This window comes from Mustela erminea, chromosome 14 (genome assembly GCF_009829155.1).
Source record: "Mustela erminea isolate mMusErm1 chromosome 14, mMusErm1.Pri, whole genome shotgun sequence".
NCBI lineage: Eukaryota > Metazoa > Chordata > Mammalia > Carnivora > Mustelidae > Mustela > Mustela erminea.
In genome coordinates this window covers 49,238,281-49,257,023 of record NC_045627.1, presented here as the reverse complement: position 1 = coordinate 49,257,023, position 18,743 = coordinate 49,238,281, and the positions used below count along the sequence as shown (strand labels likewise).

The following is an 18,743-nucleotide window of genomic DNA, read 5'->3' as shown; positions in this document are numbered from 1 at the left end:
GCTCTATCCCATGACTGCAAGATCATGATCTGAGCTAAAACCAAGAGTCAGCTGCTTAACCAACTGAGCCACCCAGGTGCCCCTAAAATAAACTTATTTCTGATGGTATCTCCTACTTAGAAGTACAAGAGTCAAGATCAGGATAATCATTGCATATTTTGGTTCTCTTGTGGTTGAACAGGGGGAATGCTGGCCTATTATTGCCCACCATTATCCATCTAGTCTTAATTATCCTAACCTCCACCAGTCTTGGCTGCTTTAATCTCACAGTCTAGTTCCATCTTAATGGAGTCTTTGTCTATTTTTAAAATTAAGCCCATCTTGGAAAGCAAAAGTCTTATAAGGTTCTTTTGGGGTCAAAGTGAGGCATGCCCAGAGAGTCCCCTCCCAACGCGGCTTTACTATATGAAGAATCAACCCGTATGTTTGAGAGGCCATGAATTAAGGGCCATGGAAGGTCAAGAAAAGTAGATAACCTTTTTTTCTTGGAGGATATTGCTCTCTGGCATAGAGTTTACATATAAAATAACCAGGGACTGTGACATTAATGAGATTTCAAGTAGTTGTACAACTCACCATAAAACTTCCAAAGCGTCTCAGGAAAGGGAGACATCCATGTGGGCTAAAGAGAGTTTGGAAAGGCTTGATGGCAGTATAGAAGGATGCAGATAAGCCTAAAAGAAGATAGAAGGGACTTCTTGGTTGGGGCCAGGGATGGGGAAGAGGGAAATACTGGCAAGAGAAAGAAGAGAGTGAAAGTTTGTGAGGATAACAAGAAAGTAAAGGAAAACTACAATTCAAACAGACAATGTTGAATTTTTTTTTTTTTTTTTTACAGTATTCAAGGTCAGTCGCAGGGTGTTACCTCTTGAATCCATTTCCTCTGGACAGAACAACCCAAAAAGTAGAGGGCAGCCCTTGCCCCAGGGTGGGCCCCAGCAGGAAGCTGAGGACTGCTGTCTGATGAATTGGTTTTGCCTTTCAGAGGGCAGACCTGGCCATCTCCGCCATCACGATCACCCCGGAGAGGGAGAGCGTTGTGGACTTCAGCAAGCGGTACATGGACTATTCGGTGGGGATCCTAATCAAGAAGCCAGAGGAGAAAATAAGCATCTTCTCTCTTTTTGCTCCGTTTGATTTTGCCGTGTGGGCCTGCATTGCGGCCGCCATCCCTGTGGTGGGCGTGCTGATATTTGTGTTGAACCGGATCCAGGCCGTGAGGGCTCAGAGTGTTGCCCAGCCCCGACCGTCCGCTTCGGCCACCTTGCACAGTGCCATCTGGATTGTCTACGGAGCCTTTGTACAGCAAGGTACATTCCTGGTTTCCTGATGTTGCAGTCACATCTTCCCAGGGGCCTGGAGGAACGTGCCCATTGGCAGAGTTCTTAGATGCGTTTTGGCAAAGTCATTTTAAATACAATTTTATTTAATCTCTAGGACAGTACTAATATCAGTCTGTACCCGATTTCTCTGAGTAATATCAGGTAGAAATTAAATGAAGTGACAAGGAACTCAACTTCAAAGCCCGATTCTCCGCTTTAGATAAAATTAACTTTGGAGTTCTGCTTTGTACTTTTCTCCCCTCCCACATTAGGTTGATTGTTATGCACATGGGGTTGTCAGATGAAACTGAATCTTGCTTAAATTTGAAATCTTAATAGAAAAAAAAAGTCACAATTGTTTTGCAGTCATCTAAGCAGTCCTCCATCCATCCTTGAGATACAGAGTCTCTTTTCTCCGTGAAGTCTGGAGAGCACTTGATAAGTTAGAGGATCTTGCAGTTTTGACCCAAGCAACAAATTGCAAAGTTCCTAACGTGAGTGTTGGCCTTGTTTGCACCATGGCAAAACATGTATTGCCTGTTTGCAAGGTTATGTAAGAAGAGTCAGTGAAATGCTTTCTTCTGCTACCACCTAAGGGACCGAGGAGAAATAATTGGCCTCCATGGGGCAGCTACTGACTGCAAGTCACAGGCAATGGTTTCTGAAAATCCTAGGAAAAAAGTCATCCAGTGAGGGCTGAATATTAATAAAAGCGAGATCTCATTTCTGAGGTTTAAAAGAAAGCTAGGGAACCCTCCAGGTAGGAGGTAATTCTATATTTACAGAATTCCTGAGACTACTCTCTATGAACTTGAAACTGAAAAAGGATCTTACATCAGATTGCAGCCCTGGAAGTAGGCAACACAGGGAGATAGAATCTTCTAACTGGAAGATTTTGATATTCAGAACTCTACCTTTGGTGTTTTGACAAACATCACATCACTAAAAGGCCAATTCTGGATTTTTCGTATTTGGTGGTCTTCCATCCCTTTCAAAGACTGGTGGTCTTTGGAATCTTTCCCAGCATTGTCACCATCCCCGATAACTAGCCAGGAACTCACTTCCCTGCTCCCCACCCCAACTCCAGTGGTGTTTCCCTAAGCCAGGCGGCGGGGTGGAGGAGCTAGAGCATTTCTGGCGGGGGTGGGAGGATGCAGGGTAGAGCAGAAGCCCAGGACCAATCCATTTTGCTGGCCTCCTGTAGGTGGCGAATCCTCAGTGAACTCCATGGCCATGCGCATCGTGATGGGGAGCTGGTGGCTCTTCACCCTCATTGTGTGTTCCTCCTACACGGCGAATCTTGCGGCATTCCTCACAGTGTCCAGGATGGACAACCCCATAAGGTAAGATCCATTCCTCCTTCCAGGTGTGGGACCGTTCAGCTCCGAAAAGCTGTAAAGGCAGAATGCAGCCTAGTGTCATGGAGGCAGACGGACTTAGATCCCAGATTTGCAGTTTGATTATCGTCCTCTTAAATGAATGAAGAGCACCACTCCTCTTGTAGTTTACTTCATACACAATTATATAAATGCATAAATGAATTAAATAATACTTCTCTGAACATTTAAATGCTGCTTATAAGACTAAGAAATCAAAACATTAAAAATTAACAAATTAAATTTCCTCAGGCATTTAAATGTTGATTACAAACTTATTTAATCAAAATTTTCTAAACATTAAATTATAATTAATTAAGACCACAAGTCTAAGGTATTTTTTCATATCTTCAGACACCTTAAAATTATTTTTAAAAACATGTCATTATCACAGTGATTAGAAAACTTATTTTACTTATATTCATTAAAGTATAAAATTACCGAAGCCAGGGAATAAAAACATTTCTTTGTTTTACCAAAGTGTTAAAAATATGGCATGAAAGAATTAGTTCAACATAGTGAAATAACTTGGGAATGCCTTTGTGTTTTGGAGCAGATTTCCACAAACTGTATGAATTGCAAGAGAACTTGGACAAAGTGAAGGGGTATTGGAAATGTGGTTACTAAAGTGACAAAAGGCACAGATATAGTCTACATTTCCTCGGTACAATATTGGCTTCAATATCACCTCTCACTTGATCCCTAATTATAGTGTTATGTAATTTCTCCTTTATCATACTCACTATCATTACAGGGATGCTTTCTATCTACTGCCCTAACTGGTCATCCATACTTAACCAGCTTCTATGGCTCCCAACAGCCTATTTAAAAGAGTTCAGACTCTGGCCAAGATTCAATATTTAGTATGATGTTATCCAGTTTTATTTTTTAGTTGGCATTTTTATTGAGATAATTATAGATTCACATGCATTTGTAAGAAATAATGCAGTGAGATCTTATAATATCCTTTAACTGGTTTCTCCCAATGGTTACATTTTGCAAAACTATAGTATTTTATCACAACCAGGGTATCAACATTAATACAGTTGACTGATTCTATTCAGATTTCTTCTCTTGTACTTATTTCTCTGCGTGTGCGAGTGTGTGTGTGTGCACGTGCGCACATTGGATTCTACACAGTCTTAACCCATGTGTAGGGATCGAGCCCTGCTCTAGGCTCATGTTCCGCACAGAGTCTGCTTGTCCCTCTCCCTCTGCTCCCCTCCCCCGCTCACTCATATTCTCTCTCTCTCTCTGTAAAATCAATAAGTAATAAATAAAAATCTTTAATATGTCATTTTAAGTATGTTATATAGATGGAATTATAGCTCTTGGATTGCCGTTATCATTTAGCATCATTCTCTGGAGGTTCATCCAGGTTGGTGTGTGTCTCAGGCATTCATTGCTTTTTTCTGCTTAGTAGTATCCCATGTACCACAGCTTGTTTAAATGTTCACACACTGAAGGACATCCAGGTTGTTTCCCTTTTATGCAATTATGAATAAAGCCACAATGAATATTTGTGTGTAGGTTTTGGTGTGATCACAAGTTTTTGTGTTCCACAGTGCAATTGCTGGGTTGTGTGGTAATTGCATGTTTTATAAAAAAAATATGCTTTCTAAGAAAACTATCAAACTGTATTCCAGACTGACTCTGCCATTTTGTATTACTGCTAGTGATGTGGGAATGATCCAGTTTCTTTGCATCTTTGCCAGCATTTGCTTTAGCAGCATTTATTGAAAAGCAGTCCTTCCTTCATTGAGATGCTTTTGTAATTTGTCAAAAATCAGTTGGGTATATGTGGTCCATTTCTGAGTTTTCCATTCAGTTCTATTGATCTGTGTGCCTATCCCTTCATCAATACCACACTGTCTTGGTTACTATAGCTGCAGAGTAAACCTTAATATTGGGCAGAGTGATTACTCCCATTCTTTTTTCTTTTGTTCAGATTGTTTTAATTATTGTACGGCCTGCATCTTTCCACATAAATTTTAGAATAAGCTTGTCTATGTTTACAAAAAAAAATTTCCATCGTTTTGATAGGAATTACATTAATTACAGTTGAAATTGCATTAAACCAATAGATCATAACTTGCTGAGACTACCATGAATGGGTATTGGCTTTTTCAACTGCTTTTTTTTTTTTTACATTGCTTGACATGACCATATGATTTTTCCTCTTTAGCCTACTAATAGGATAAGACTACACTGATTGATTTTCAAATGTTGTGTACCTTGAATGAATCTCACCTGGTCATGACCTATGATTCTTTTAATGTATTTTAAAGATTCTGTTTGCTGATATTCTGGTTGAGGATTTTTGCATCTAAATTTATGAGAGATATTCATTTGCACTTTTATTTATTGTGCTGTTTCTGTCTAGTTTTGGTTTCAGGGTAACTCTGGCTTCGTAAAATGATTTAGGAAGTCTTTGCTCATTTTCTATTTTCTGAGAGAGATTATATAAAGTTGGTGTTAATTTATCTTCAAATGTTTGGTATAATTCTCCAGGGCAACCATCTAGGAGATTTCATATTCTTGGAGCTTTTAAATTAATAATTAAAATTTTCATAGCTATAGGGCAATTCATATTGTCTATTTCTTCTTCAAGTCTAGTTGGTTTATAGTGTTGTCATGTTTTCTATTAACTTGCTGATCTTCTGTTGTTGTTTATCAATTATTGAATGTGGGATATGAAAGTCTCCAGTCATTTTTTACAGAACTGCCCATTTCTCCCTTCAATTTTATCAATTTTGATTCATATATTTTGGGACCCTATTGTTAGGTATATATATGTTTCTAATTGTGCTTTATATTCTTATCAAATGACCCTTTTATCATTGTATAATGTCCTTCTTTTGTCTCATAAAAACTTTCATTAATGTTTACTTCAGCTAGTTAGTTCTCTTTTGGTTATTGTTTGCACAAAATATTTTTTTATTCTTTAATTTTCAATCTGTTTGTCTTGGAATCTAAAGTGAGTCACTTTCATACAACATATATTTCAATTATGTTTTTTAATTTGTTCTATCCACCTCTATTTTAATTGGAGCATTTAACCCATTTATATATAATGTAATTAGTGGTAAGGAAGAACTCACTTCTGCCATGTTGTTTGTTCTCTTTATGTCATACCTATTTTGTTCCTCGTTTCCCCCATTATTGCTTTTCTTTTTAATATTAAGTAGATACATTCTGTATATCATTTTAATTCCCCTGTTGTTTGTTTTACTATATATGTTTTTAAGTTATATTTTTAGTGGTTGCCCTAGGCATGCCAATTAATATCTTAATTTATAACAATCTTATTAGCCAACTTTATTTTAATAGTATTAAAAAATGTTTCTCCTGTATCACTCTGTTCCATTCCACCTCTGCCCCCAACAACTCCTTTTTGAAGCTGTCTGATTCCTTACTTTTTTGGAAGTACTTAAAATTTTTTCTCCAATTTATTCAATGGATAATCTTCTATATTCAATTTTTAAATTGTTATTTTTTATTGTTTTTTTTTTACTTATTGAATAAGCTTCCTTATTGTTTTAAAACAACTTTAGCTATTAGAATGTATTATTAAAATGCATGTTTATAGTTTTTAACTTTAATTTTTAAATTGTGATAAAATATGCATAACAAATTTTATTTTAATCATATTTAAGTGTACAGTTTAATGTCATTAAGTACATTCACATTGTTCTGTAAACATTACCACCATCCATCTCTACAACACTTCATATTACAAAACTGAAAGTCTATATAATACTCTCCATTCCTCACTTCCCCACTTCCCCAGACTCTGGAAACCACCATCCTTTTTTCTGTCTCTATAAGTTTGACTACTCTAGGTACTTTATATAAGTGAAATAATACAGTTTTTATCCTTTAATGACTGGCTTATTTCACTTAGCATGTCTTAAAGTTTTATCCATGTTGTAGCATCTGTCAGAATTTCCTTCTTTTTAAAGCTAAATAACATTCCATTGTATGTATATACCACATTTTGTTTATACATTCATCTGTGGAGAGACATTTGTGTTGCTTCCATCCTTTGGCCATAAACACGAGTGCAGATATATGTTCAAGTTCCTGCTTTCACTACTCTTGGAGCTTTTAAATTAATACTTGGGTAAATACTTAGTAGTAGAATTGTTGTATCATAAGGTAATTCTGTGTTTCATTAGGAACTACTTTATCATATTCTACAGCAGTTTCACCATTTCACATTCCCACCAACTCACAAGGATTCCAGTTCCTTCACATTCTCACTCAAACTTATTTTCTGTTTTGTTTTGTTTTTATAACTGTCCTAATGGGTATGAAGTGGTATCTCATCTTGGTTTTGATTGGCATTTTTCTAATAATTAGTGATGTTGAGCATCTTCTCGTTTTTTTTTTTTTTTTTTTTGACAGACAGAAATCACAGGTAGGCAGAGAGGCAGGCAGAGAGAGAGGGGGAAGCAAGCTCCCCACTGAGCAGAGAGCCCGATGCGGGGCTCGATCCCAGGACCCTGGGATCATGACCTGAGCCGAAGGCAGAGGCTTTAACCCACTGAGCCACCCAGGCGCCCCTCTTTTCATGTGTTTATGGCCACTTGCATATCTTCTTGGAGAAATGTCTATTTAAGTCTATTGCCCATTTTTAGTGGGTTGTTTTTGTTACTGAGTTATAGTTTTTTATGTATATTCCAGATATCAATCTCTCATCAGATATTGATTTGTAAATATCTTCTCCCACTTTATGGGTAGGCTTTTAATTCTGTTGTAGTATCCTTGGGTGCAGAGAAGTTTTTAATTTTGATGAAGTCCATATTATCTATTTTTTGTTGTCACCTTACCTTTATTGCTATATCTAAGAAATTATTGTCAGATCCAATGTCATAAAACCTTTCCCATATGTTTTCTTCTAGGAGTTTTATAGTTTTAGGTCTTACATTTAGGTCTTTGATCCATCTTGTTAATTTTTGTACATGGTGTAAGTTAAGGGTCCTGCTTCATTCTTTTGCCTGAGAATCCCGGATCATGACCTGAGCTGAAGGCAGATGCTTAACTGACTGAGCCACCCAGATGCCTGTTCTTTTGCATGAGGATACCCAGTTTTCCCAGCACCATTTGTTAAAAAGACTGCCGTCTCCTCACTGAATGGTTTCAACATCTTTGTTTGAAATCATTTGAACATATATGGGATAGTATACTGAGCTTTTTATTCTATTCCATTGGTCTATGTGTCTGTCTTCATATCAGTACTACACAATTTTGAGTACTATAGCTTTATAGTACATTTTGAATTCAGGAAATTTGAGATCACCAACTTTATACTTTTTCAAAAATTGTTTTGGCTATTTGGGGTTCCTTGAGGGGGAATTTTATTTTTTTTTAATTTCTATTTATTTTTTAAATTTCTTTTCAGTGATCCAGAATTCATTATTTATGTACCACACCCAGTAGGGGAAATTTTAGAATAGATTTTTCTATTTCTGCTTGAAACATAATTGGGATTTTGGTAGAGATTGCATTGAATTTGTAGATTTCTTTAGGTAGTATTGACATCTTAAGAATATGAAGTCTTTCAATCCATGAACATAGGAACATAAGATGTCTTTCCATTTATTTGTGTGTTTAATTTCCTTCAGAAACATTTTTTAGTTTTCAGTATACATGTCTTTGCCTTTTTAGCCAAGTTTATTCTTAGGTATTTTATTCTTTTTGATATCATTATAATTAGAATTGGTTTTGTATTTCCCCTTCCAGATTGTTCATTATTATCGTATAGAAATGCGACTGATTTTAGTGCATTGATTTTTTTTTAATCCTACAACTTTGCTGATTTATTTGTTAGTTTTCATTGTTTTGTGTGTCCAGTTTTAAGGTTTTTTACATATCAGGTCATAATGTCTGACAGCAGATATACATCTACTTCTTTCTTTCCAATTTGAAAATATTTTATTTCTTTTTCTTGCCTAATTGTCTATGACTTCCAGACGATGTTGAATGGAAGTGGTAAAAGTGGGTGTTCTTGTCTTGTTCCTGACATTGGAGGAAAAGCTTTGAGTAAGATGTTAGTTTTGAGTTTCTCATATCTGGCCTTTATTATATCAACATAGCTTCCTTTCCTTCCTAGTCCATTGAGTTTTTATCATGAAAGGGTATTGCATTTTATCAAGTGCTTTTCCTGCCCTGAGATGATGATGTGGGTTTTTTTTGCCCTTCATTTGGGTAACATAGTATTTTATACTAACGGATCTTTGTATGCTGAGCCATTCTTGTGTTTCAAGAATGAATACTGGTTGGTCCTGGTGTGTAATTTTTTAAAAATATGCAGTTGAATTCAGTTTCCTAGTATTTTGTTGAAGATTGTTGCATCCACATTACTCAGGAATATTGGTCTGCAGTTTTCTTTTCCTGTAGTATATTTTTGGGGTTTTGGTGTCAGGGTAATGCTGGCCTCATAGAATGAGTTAAGAAGTGTTCCAAACGAGACACTTGTATTCAGTCGATGTATTCCTATGCTTTAATGTTTCTGTTTTTCCTTAATTCTTAAATAAACATTTATTCTGAAAAACTCCAAAAAAAAAAAAAAAAAAGAAGTGTTCCATCCTCTTAAATTTTGGGATAAGAATTTGAGGAAGATTGCAATTCATCCTTCTTTAAATGTAGATTGTATGTTTCTAGGAATTCGTTCATTTCATTAAGGTTTCCAATATATTGGCAGACAATTGACAGGTAATATAATATAAATGTATTTAATCTTCTTTCATGTCTACTTATGCATTCTAAATTGTTTTTATGATGTTCAGCGTTCTATTACCATTATTACTGTGACTCCCCATCACCCCCACAACTGGAAGTTAAGCATCCTCTTTTAACCTTTAGGCTTAAAAATACAGGCTTTAGGCTTAAAAATATAGGCATTGCTGTTTCTCTTTCAGAATCAAGCGTGAAGCCATATATTTTTATTTCTTCCTATGTAAGATGATACTGGAATATCTTTTTGTCCTCCCCTCCTTCCACCTACTCAATCATGCTTTGGTATTATAATCTGAAATTTCAGGCCCAGTTTACTATTGTTATTCCTTTCCTTCTCCTCCTTCTAATATTTAATGGTTTCTCTAATATATATATATTTGGCATTTTCATTCTTCTGTTTTATCGCATCTACATTTATAGTCATTACTTGTATTGAAGTCTATGTTCCAGGGATTTCAGTGATTGTTGAAAGTCTCTCTATTCTGTGATTTAGCAATTGTTCATATTTTTATTTTGATGAATTTTTGTTTAGCTAGAGTGGTTATTTGAGCAACAGACCTAGCAGGAGTGGTATATTTTGTGAGATAATATATCTGAGAATCATTTTCTGTTGCATTTATTCATGAATTAAAACTGATCTGGATATAATATTCTTGTGTTATAATTTTCCCCCTTAATATTGTATAGAATTTGCTCTATTGAGTAAATTCTATAGAATTTGCCCCATTGTTCTTCCTGTATGTAACGCTACAGAGAAGCATGAGAATACCTCATTCACCTCCTTCTTCTCCCCTCCTCTTTCCTTTCCTATCTTTTCTTCTCACTCTTTCCTCTATTCTTTCCTTTTTTTCTCCATCTCCTTTTTCTCCCTCCTCTTCTCCTATCTCCTTCCCTTTCTTTTGTCTTGTTCCTCCTCTTCTTTTCATGCCCTTCTTCTTGCTTTTTTCTTCCTCCCTCTATTTTAATCCTGCTCTTCCTTCTTCTCCATCTCCTCCTTCTTCATGTCACTTTCTTTTTTTCCTTTCTCCTCCTCTTCCTCCTCCATTCTTCATTCTCCCTCTCCTCTTCCCCACTGTTCCCCCTTCTTCCTTCCTTTTCCTGTTTTCCTCCTGCGATTTCCCACTTTTTCCTTATCTCCCTGCTTATCTTATTCCTTCTCCCATTCTCTCTGCTTCTGATCCCTTTTCTTCTTTCTTCCCTCCCTTTTCTTTTCTTCCTCCTTTACTTCTCCTTTCTTATGCTTTCTTCTTTGTAATTAACCTTAATATCTTTGAATTTTAAAACTTCCATCAATATTTAATGAGTTGACCTACATCTCATTAATTATGATTAGAATCCTGAGTTCTTTTTACATGCAAAAACAACCTGATAACCTTAGCTCAATAATTTTGTCATCTATTAAATCTTTCCTTATCTATTACATCTTTTGCATTTGTCTTTGTCTTGTTTCCAGGAATGTTAACTTTACTTTTTTTTTTTTAAGATTTTATGTATAAGGAATGTTATATGTTGATTCTATGAGTCCTCCATGTCTGTTATACTCTCTTTGATCATTTTCCATTCATAATCCTTTTTCTTTTTATTTTGAGAGTATTTTAGTTTGTCTTTCAAATTTCTGCTTAGACTTTCTTCAGTGTTCGTATGTTTTTTAACAACGTTAATGAATACATAAATCCTTCTTGTGTATTTGTGTTTCTCCTTAGTTTTTCCTCCCTGCCACTCCATTAATACCTCTTTCATGTCTCAACCACTCATTATGGAATTAATTCTTAATTTTTTGTACTATGTGCCAATAGAAAAACAAATATTTTTAAAACTTCATTTCCTTTAGCATATACTTTTCAAACAATTTGTTTTTAGTGTCTTTGATGCAATATAATATATTTACACGTTATTTCTTTCATGCTAAATCCTTTTCTTACTCTTCCATGTTTAGTTTGCTCTACCTTGATGTTTTGATGTTTAGTTTGCTCTACCTTGATTCTGGAGAACTCTTTCTGTAAACAGGTAGGTATAGACTCCCTGAGTCTCCTAATAGTTCAGGCTGCAGGTAGAATCATCCTCTCAGATCTTAACCTGGTCTTCTGAGTTTAGCTGGAGACTGCGATGTAAATTCCCATTACAAGCCCTGTGCCTTAATGGAAAACTTCTTTTTTAGAGGTTTGCCCTGATAAAGTTTCTGTTTCTAGAATCCTGATTGATGCAGCCCCTACAACAGTAAGAAAGGCCACTGTATTTTTTAACCTTTTTTCTGGCAGTGCTCTTCTTTCTGTCAGAGACAAATGCCAGTGAGCTGACGTTTCTGAATACTGTATTCTACAGAGACCAGAGTAATTCAAGGGGCTTCCATTATTAATAACTTGAACTGCTCTGTCTATGTAGATATAAAAGAAAATCCACTGAGATGATGCACTTTCAATACAAGATGAATTTGAGTCTTGCTGTGTCTCACTAATTTGCTTCCCCACAATATGTGATCAGTGGGTGGCATCCTTTCTTAGGTTCATGATATGTGATCCCCTGTAGTTTACAAAATTACATGGTCATTTCAGTAGGTATCCAGAAGGCTTAAAGATGGATATCTGTTCTCTCTTTACTGATGAATCTTTCTTATTAATCTAAATGGTCTTCAGCCTGTACATTTCAAACTAATATAAAACCATTCAATAATGATTATAATATGCCTTATCAATGTTCATATTCACTGTCCATGTAAGTGCCCTAGCCTTTAAAACCTATGAATTCCTTTAAAGGCATAGAGAAAGTTGGTATCCAAGAGAAACTGAATTTTTTAGAGAACAAACATATACTTAACAATTGCCTTAAGCAATTTTTAGCTTTTTTGTTTGGAGTAGGTATGAGGTCCATTCGGGGAAGGGGACATATCTTATAATTACTTTTTATCTCCATTACAATTACAAAAAATCTTTACCTGTTATCATGATGAAAACAGATTCATTTGGAAAAAGGTAGCACTGGCAGGTGCTTTGGCACTATGAGCATCAATGCCCTATATTTAGGAAATGCTTTGGTTAAAACTTCTAGGTGAGTAGAATTCAGAGGGTTCACATTTAGAAGGATTGGATTTGGCCTAGAGGCTCATGTTGGCAGGCAGAAGCACAGTGGCATGACTAAGAGATATAACAGAGTGCAGTTGTTATGAGCATTGACATTGAACCTTGATTGCTAAGCTTCAAATCCTTTCTCCCTCTTACTAACTCTGTGATCTTGGGCAATTTACCTAATCTCTGTGTACTGCACTTTTCCCATCTATATGTAGGAGTAAGAATAGCATTTATCTCGTAGGACTATTGAGGGAGATTAACAAACATATATTTAGAACATTTACCTGGTGTGTAGAAAGGACCATATAAATGTAGATATAATTGTTGTTGACAAGGACCTTGGTAGTCAAAGTAATAGCTCTGAGATTTGGAGTCCTGGACTGAGGAAAAGCAGCATGACTGACAGATGTGGGCAAGAAGATGCTAGTCTAGGAAACAGACAACTCTGTTTTGGGAATGTCACCAGCTGGCTCGATGACATTAGTCACTTGTCCTTTCTCATTCCTTGTTTCTCTATCTGTAAAATGGCGAGGTTGTTGTAAATGGCCTCATGATATTTAAGATGTTTGTTCATCTTTCCATTGAATTTGGAAACATCAAATTTGTAAACTAAGATGAGAAAATTCTTCCTACAGAAAAATTCTTGTGCTAAGCTTGGGAAAGATATACAATCCATAAGAGCTTTGTCTTGTGTCCACACATTTATACAATTTCAGAAGGGAAAATAAAAAGATTGAACACCCCAGCAATCTAATTTATCCCAAGGTGATTATCCCTCTAATCTTCTTGACATAAAAAATGACCTTTATTCACACAAACTTGCTGTAAGCTTTTTATTATAAATATCTTTATTATTATTTAAAGTCTTATGATAAACTGAAGATTCGATGACCTTGGGTGTGCGATGACTTCTTAGGGACAACATCAAAAGCACAATCGATCAAAGAAAAATTGCTAACAGTTGGTCTTTACTAAAATTTAAAACTTCTGTGACAAAGATATTGGTAAGAGAATGAGAAGACAAGCTAGAGATTGGGATGAAATCTTGGCAAAATACATATAAAATAAAAGATTTGTATCTAAAATCTATAAAGAACTCTTAAAATTAAACAATAATAGAACAAATAGAGAGGGTATGGATTGCATGGAGCACTGGGTGTGGTACAAAAACAATGAATACTGTTATGCTGAAAATAAATAAAAAATAAATTTTAAAAAAGTGAAAAAAAATAATAGAACAAATAACCCATTTAAAAACAGGCAAAAGATCTGAACAGCATCTTACTCAGATTTTCATATGACAAATAGCCATATGAAAAGATGCCTAATGTCATATATCATTAGGGAACTGAAAAAATAAAATAGCAATAAGATACCACGACTTTAGGATGGCCACAGTGCAAAATGCTGACAGCACCCAATACTGGTGAGGATGTGGAGCAAAAAAAACTCTCTTTCTTTGCTCATAGGAATGGAAAATGGCCACTTTGGAAGAAAGTTTGACAGTTTCTTACAAAACTGAACCTACCTTTAGCATATGATCCAGCAGTCACACTCTGGTATTTACCCAAAGGAATTGAAGTCACATATCTACACAAAAGCTTGCACATGAATTTTTATGACAGCTTTACTTGTAATTACCAAAATGTGGAAGCCAGAAGTGAATAGATAAACTCATGTATATCCACACAATGAAATATTTTTCAATACTAAAATGAGCTATCAAGTTATGGGAAGACACAGAGGAACTTTAAATGCATACTAATTATAAATTATGTATACCTATAATATTAATTTGTGGTATTATTTATATGTAATTATACATAAATATTACATTTATTTGTAGATTGATAAATTATTAAGTATATTTTTTTAAATATAGAGAAAGAGAAAGATATATATGGGTTTTACTAAGACCTATCTTACATTTAAGATATATTTGTGGATAAAATGAGAAGTATATTATATATATTTGTGGATAAAATATGAAGGGCCAGGCTAGTTGTCAATTAGGCCAAATGAAGCCAACTTACCAGTTTTTCTTTTATTGATCATGTTTTTGGTGTTGTATCTAAGAAGTCATGGTCAAACTCAATGTGGATCAAGCTGTTTGCAAAGTGAACTTAAAGGTTGTTTACATATGGATTATTGTTAATTTGGATATGAAGCTGACATTTTTAAAATTAATATATGGTTAAAGACATTGAACAGGAATCATAAACAGTTGGATATGGTGCGAGTTTACCTCACAAGCTGTTTGTTTTTAATATGTCAGCCTAGTGGTTTTTAAAATTTAATTTAATTTTTTCAGTGTTCCAAGGTTCATTGTTTAAGCACCACACCTAGTGCTCCATGTAATACTTGCCCTCTTTAATACCTACCACCAGGCTCACCCAACCCCCCTCCCCTCTAAAACCCTCAGTTTATTTCTCAGAGTCCATAGTCTCTCATGGTTTATCTCCCTCTCCAGTTTCCCCCAACTCACTTCTCCTCTCTAACTCCCAATGTCCTCTGTGTTATTCCTTATATTCCACAAGTAAGTGAAACCATATGATAATTGACTCTGTCTGCTTGACTTATTTCACTCAGCAGATTATTCTGAGGATAAAGTTTTAAATATTAAATTTGAATGACGTTGGTGGTGCTAGCACTCCTCTGGTTCCCTCTGGTCCCACCATCCTGTTGTGTTTTTGTTTTTTACACATGCTGGTTTCTCAGTCTCATATACCCACCTTCCACCATCAAGTTACTCAAGTTGGTCACCTGTGACAGAGATCTGAATGACTTTCTGCCAGTTAGCAAGTCCTGTATACATTCTTGCTATTCAAAACATGTCCCACAGACTGGGTCTCATCTCAGATCTCCTGATTCAAGATTTGTATCTAAGTCTCCAAGTGATTTCTATTTACATTAAAGTTCAGAAAGCATTGCCTTTAATTAGAAAAAAATGATCTGTAAAATTCTAATAGGGTGAAGGGATTGGCTGCATCTAACAAATGCATTTTGACAAAGCTACACATCAGTTCCTGCCTTGGGGGCACCACAAACTGGGAAAGGATGGGGGTGTACATTAATGGTACTCATAAAAAAGAACGTGGGACTTCTTCTGCCTGTCATGATGGAGTAGCAGGTATCTGACTAAACTTTCCAACATCAACAACAATAAAACCTGAGGAAAAAAATGCTGTCTGTAAGCATTTTAAACTTAAATGCACAAATAGATTAAAAGGGAAGGGAAAAGATAGACCATGCAAACAGTAAGCAAAAGAAAGTAGGTGAGGATATCTCAGTATTCAAGTAGACCTCATAGTTGACCCTTGACCAACGTGGTGTTGGGGGTGTTGACCACTGCACAGCCAAAAATTTGCATGTAGCTCCTTTTAAAAATTTTTATTTATTTTTTAAAATTTCTTTTCAATGTTCCAGAATTTATTGTTTATTGACCACATCCAGTGCTCCATGGAATATGTGCCCTCCATAATACACACCACCAGGCTCACCATATAACTTTTGACTCTCTAAAAACTTTACTAATGGCCTACCATTGACCAGAAGCCTTACTGATAACATAGTCAGTTAACACATATTTGTGTATGTTATGCATATTATATGTCATATTACTACAATAAAGTAAACTAGAGAAAAGAAAGTATTATTAAGAAAATCGTAAGGGGGGGCGCCTGGGTGGCTCAGTGGGTTAAGCCTCTGCCTTCGGCTCAGGTCATGATCCCAGGGTCCTGGGATCGAGCCCCACATTGGGCTCTCTGCTCAGCAGGGAGCCTGCTTCCTCCTCTCTCTCTGCCTGCCTCTCTGCCTACTTGAGATCTCTGTCAAATAAATAAACAAAATCTTTAAAAAAAAAAAAGAAAAAAGAAAATCATAAGGAAGAGAAAAAACATTTACAGTACTATACTGTATTTATAAAAAAAAATCCACAGATAAGTGGACCTATGCAGTTCAAACCTGTGTTGTGTAAGGGTTAACTGTATACCATACAGTATTATAAGGAATAAAGAGGGATAGTATATGATGATAAGGAGAGCACTTGTATCAGGAAAACAATTCTAAATATGTCTGCACCTAATAAGGAAGCATCAAAAAAGGTTGATATCCAGGATCCATAATGAACTCCTCAAACTCAACACACACAAAACAGACAATCATATCAAAAATGGGCAGAAGATATGGACAGACACTTCTCTAATAAAGACATACAAATGGCTATCAGACACATGAAAAAATATTCATCATCACAAGCCATCAGGGAGATTCAAATTAAAACTACATTGAGATATCACCTTACACCAGTTAGAATGGCCAAAATTAGCAAGACAGGAAACAACATGTGTTGGAGGGGATGTGGAGAAAGGGGAGCTCTCTTCCACTGTTGGTGGGAATGCAAGTTGGTGCAGCCTCTTTGGAGAACAATGTGGAGATTCCTCAAGAAATTAAAAATAGAACTTCCCTATGACCCTGCCATTGCACTCCTGGGTATTTACCCCAAAGATACAGATGTAGTGAAAAGAAGGGTCATCTGTACCCCAATGTTTATAGCAGCAATGGCCACGGTCGCCAAACTGTGGAAAGAACCAAGATGCCCTTCAACGGACGAATGGATAAGAAAGATGTGGTCCATATACACTATGGAATATTATGCCTCCATCAGAAAGGATGAATACCCAACTTTTGTAGCAACATGGATGGGACTGGAAGAGATTATGCTGAGTGAAATAAGTCAAGCAGAGAGAGTCAATTATCATATAGTTTCACTTACTTGTGGAGCATAACAAATAGCATGGAGGACATGGGGAGTTAGAGAGGAGAAGGGAGTTGGGGGAAATTGGAAGGGGAGGTGAACCATGAGAGACTATGGACTCTGAAAAACAATCTAAGGGTTTTGAAGGGGCGGGGGGTGGGAGGTCGGGGTACCAGGTGGTGGGTATTATAGAGGGCACGGATTGCATGGAGCACTGGGTGTGGTGCAAAAATAATGAATACTGTTATGCTGAAAATTTAAAAAAAGTCTATGACGTAAAATGTGACAAGTCTAATGGGAGAAACAGAAAAATCTAAAATAGTTCAAAATTTAACTTTATTCTATTAGAAATCGACCTCTCAGGTAAACAAAAGACCAGTAAGTCTGTAGAAGATCTGAACAACACTATCAACCAACTTGATATGGTTGACATTTATAGAATACTACACCCAACAATTGCAGAATACACATTTCTTTCAAGTATACAGGAAACATCCAGCAAGACAGATAATTTCTTGGGCCATAACTTTAAATCTCAATCAATTTCACAAAAGTAAAATCTTACAACAGAGTATATTCTACCAGTATAATTAAGTTAAATTAGAAAATAATAGGGTGCCTGGGTGGCTCAGTGGGTTAAGCCACTGCCTTCTTCTCAGGTCATGATCTCAGGGTCCTGGGATCGAGTCCCACATTGGGCTCTCTGCTCTGCAGGGAGCCTGCTTCCCTCTCTCTCTGCCTACCTCTCCGACTACTTGTGATTTCTCTCTGTCAAATAAATAAATAAAATCTTTAAAAAAAATTAGAAAATAATAAAAACAAACAATCTAGAAAATCCCCAGTGAAATTTAAATAACATAGTTCTAAACCTATGGGTCAAAGAATAAAAAAATCACAAAAGAAATATAAACAATATTTCTAATAATGAAAATAAAACATATCAAAATTTGTGTAATACTGCTAAAATAGTGCTTAAAGGAAAGTTTATGGTTTTAAATGCCTACTAAGAAGCCAAAGAATAGGGGTGCCTGGGTGGCTCAGTGGGTTAAAGCCTCTGCCTTCAGCTCAGGTCATGATCCCAGGGTCCTGGGATCGAGCCCCACGTTGGGCTCTGTGCTTAGCAGAAAGCCTGCTTCCTCCTCTCTCTCTGCCTGCCTCTCTGCCCACTTGTGATCTCTGTCAAATAAATAAATAAAATCATTAAAAAAAGAAGCCAAAGAGTACTTAAATTCATGATTCTTAGTTCCCCCTTTAAAAGGATAGAAAAGTAAGAATAAGCTAAACTTAAAATAATTTAAAAGAAAGAAATGGAATATGTACGATGATATAGAAAATTAGCAAAGACGAAAGTTGTTTTTTTGATAAATTTAATATGTTGGCAAACTCCAAGCAAGACTAATCAAGAAAAATAAATGAAAAAAAGAAGAAAAATAAATGAAAGAAAACTGAAATGATCAATATTAGGAATGCAAGTGGGGATTTC

At 35.9% G+C, this 18,743-nt stretch overlaps 1 protein-coding gene across 2 annotated transcripts in view; it reads left to right on the top strand.

Annotated features, from left to right (window-relative positions):
* GRID1 (glutamate ionotropic receptor delta type subunit 1) overlaps positions 1-18,743 on the top strand; it is a 682,834-nt gene that overhangs the window by 572,192 nt on the left and 91,899 nt on the right. For both annotated transcript variants that reach the window (XM_032312358.1, XM_032312359.1), the window contains exons 11-12: positions 986-1,310; positions 2,527-2,665. In XM_032312358.1, the coding sequence (XP_032168249.1) occupies positions 986-1,310; positions 2,527-2,665 (464 nt within the window). The remainder of the gene's footprint in view (positions 1-985; positions 1,311-2,526; positions 2,666-18,743) is intronic.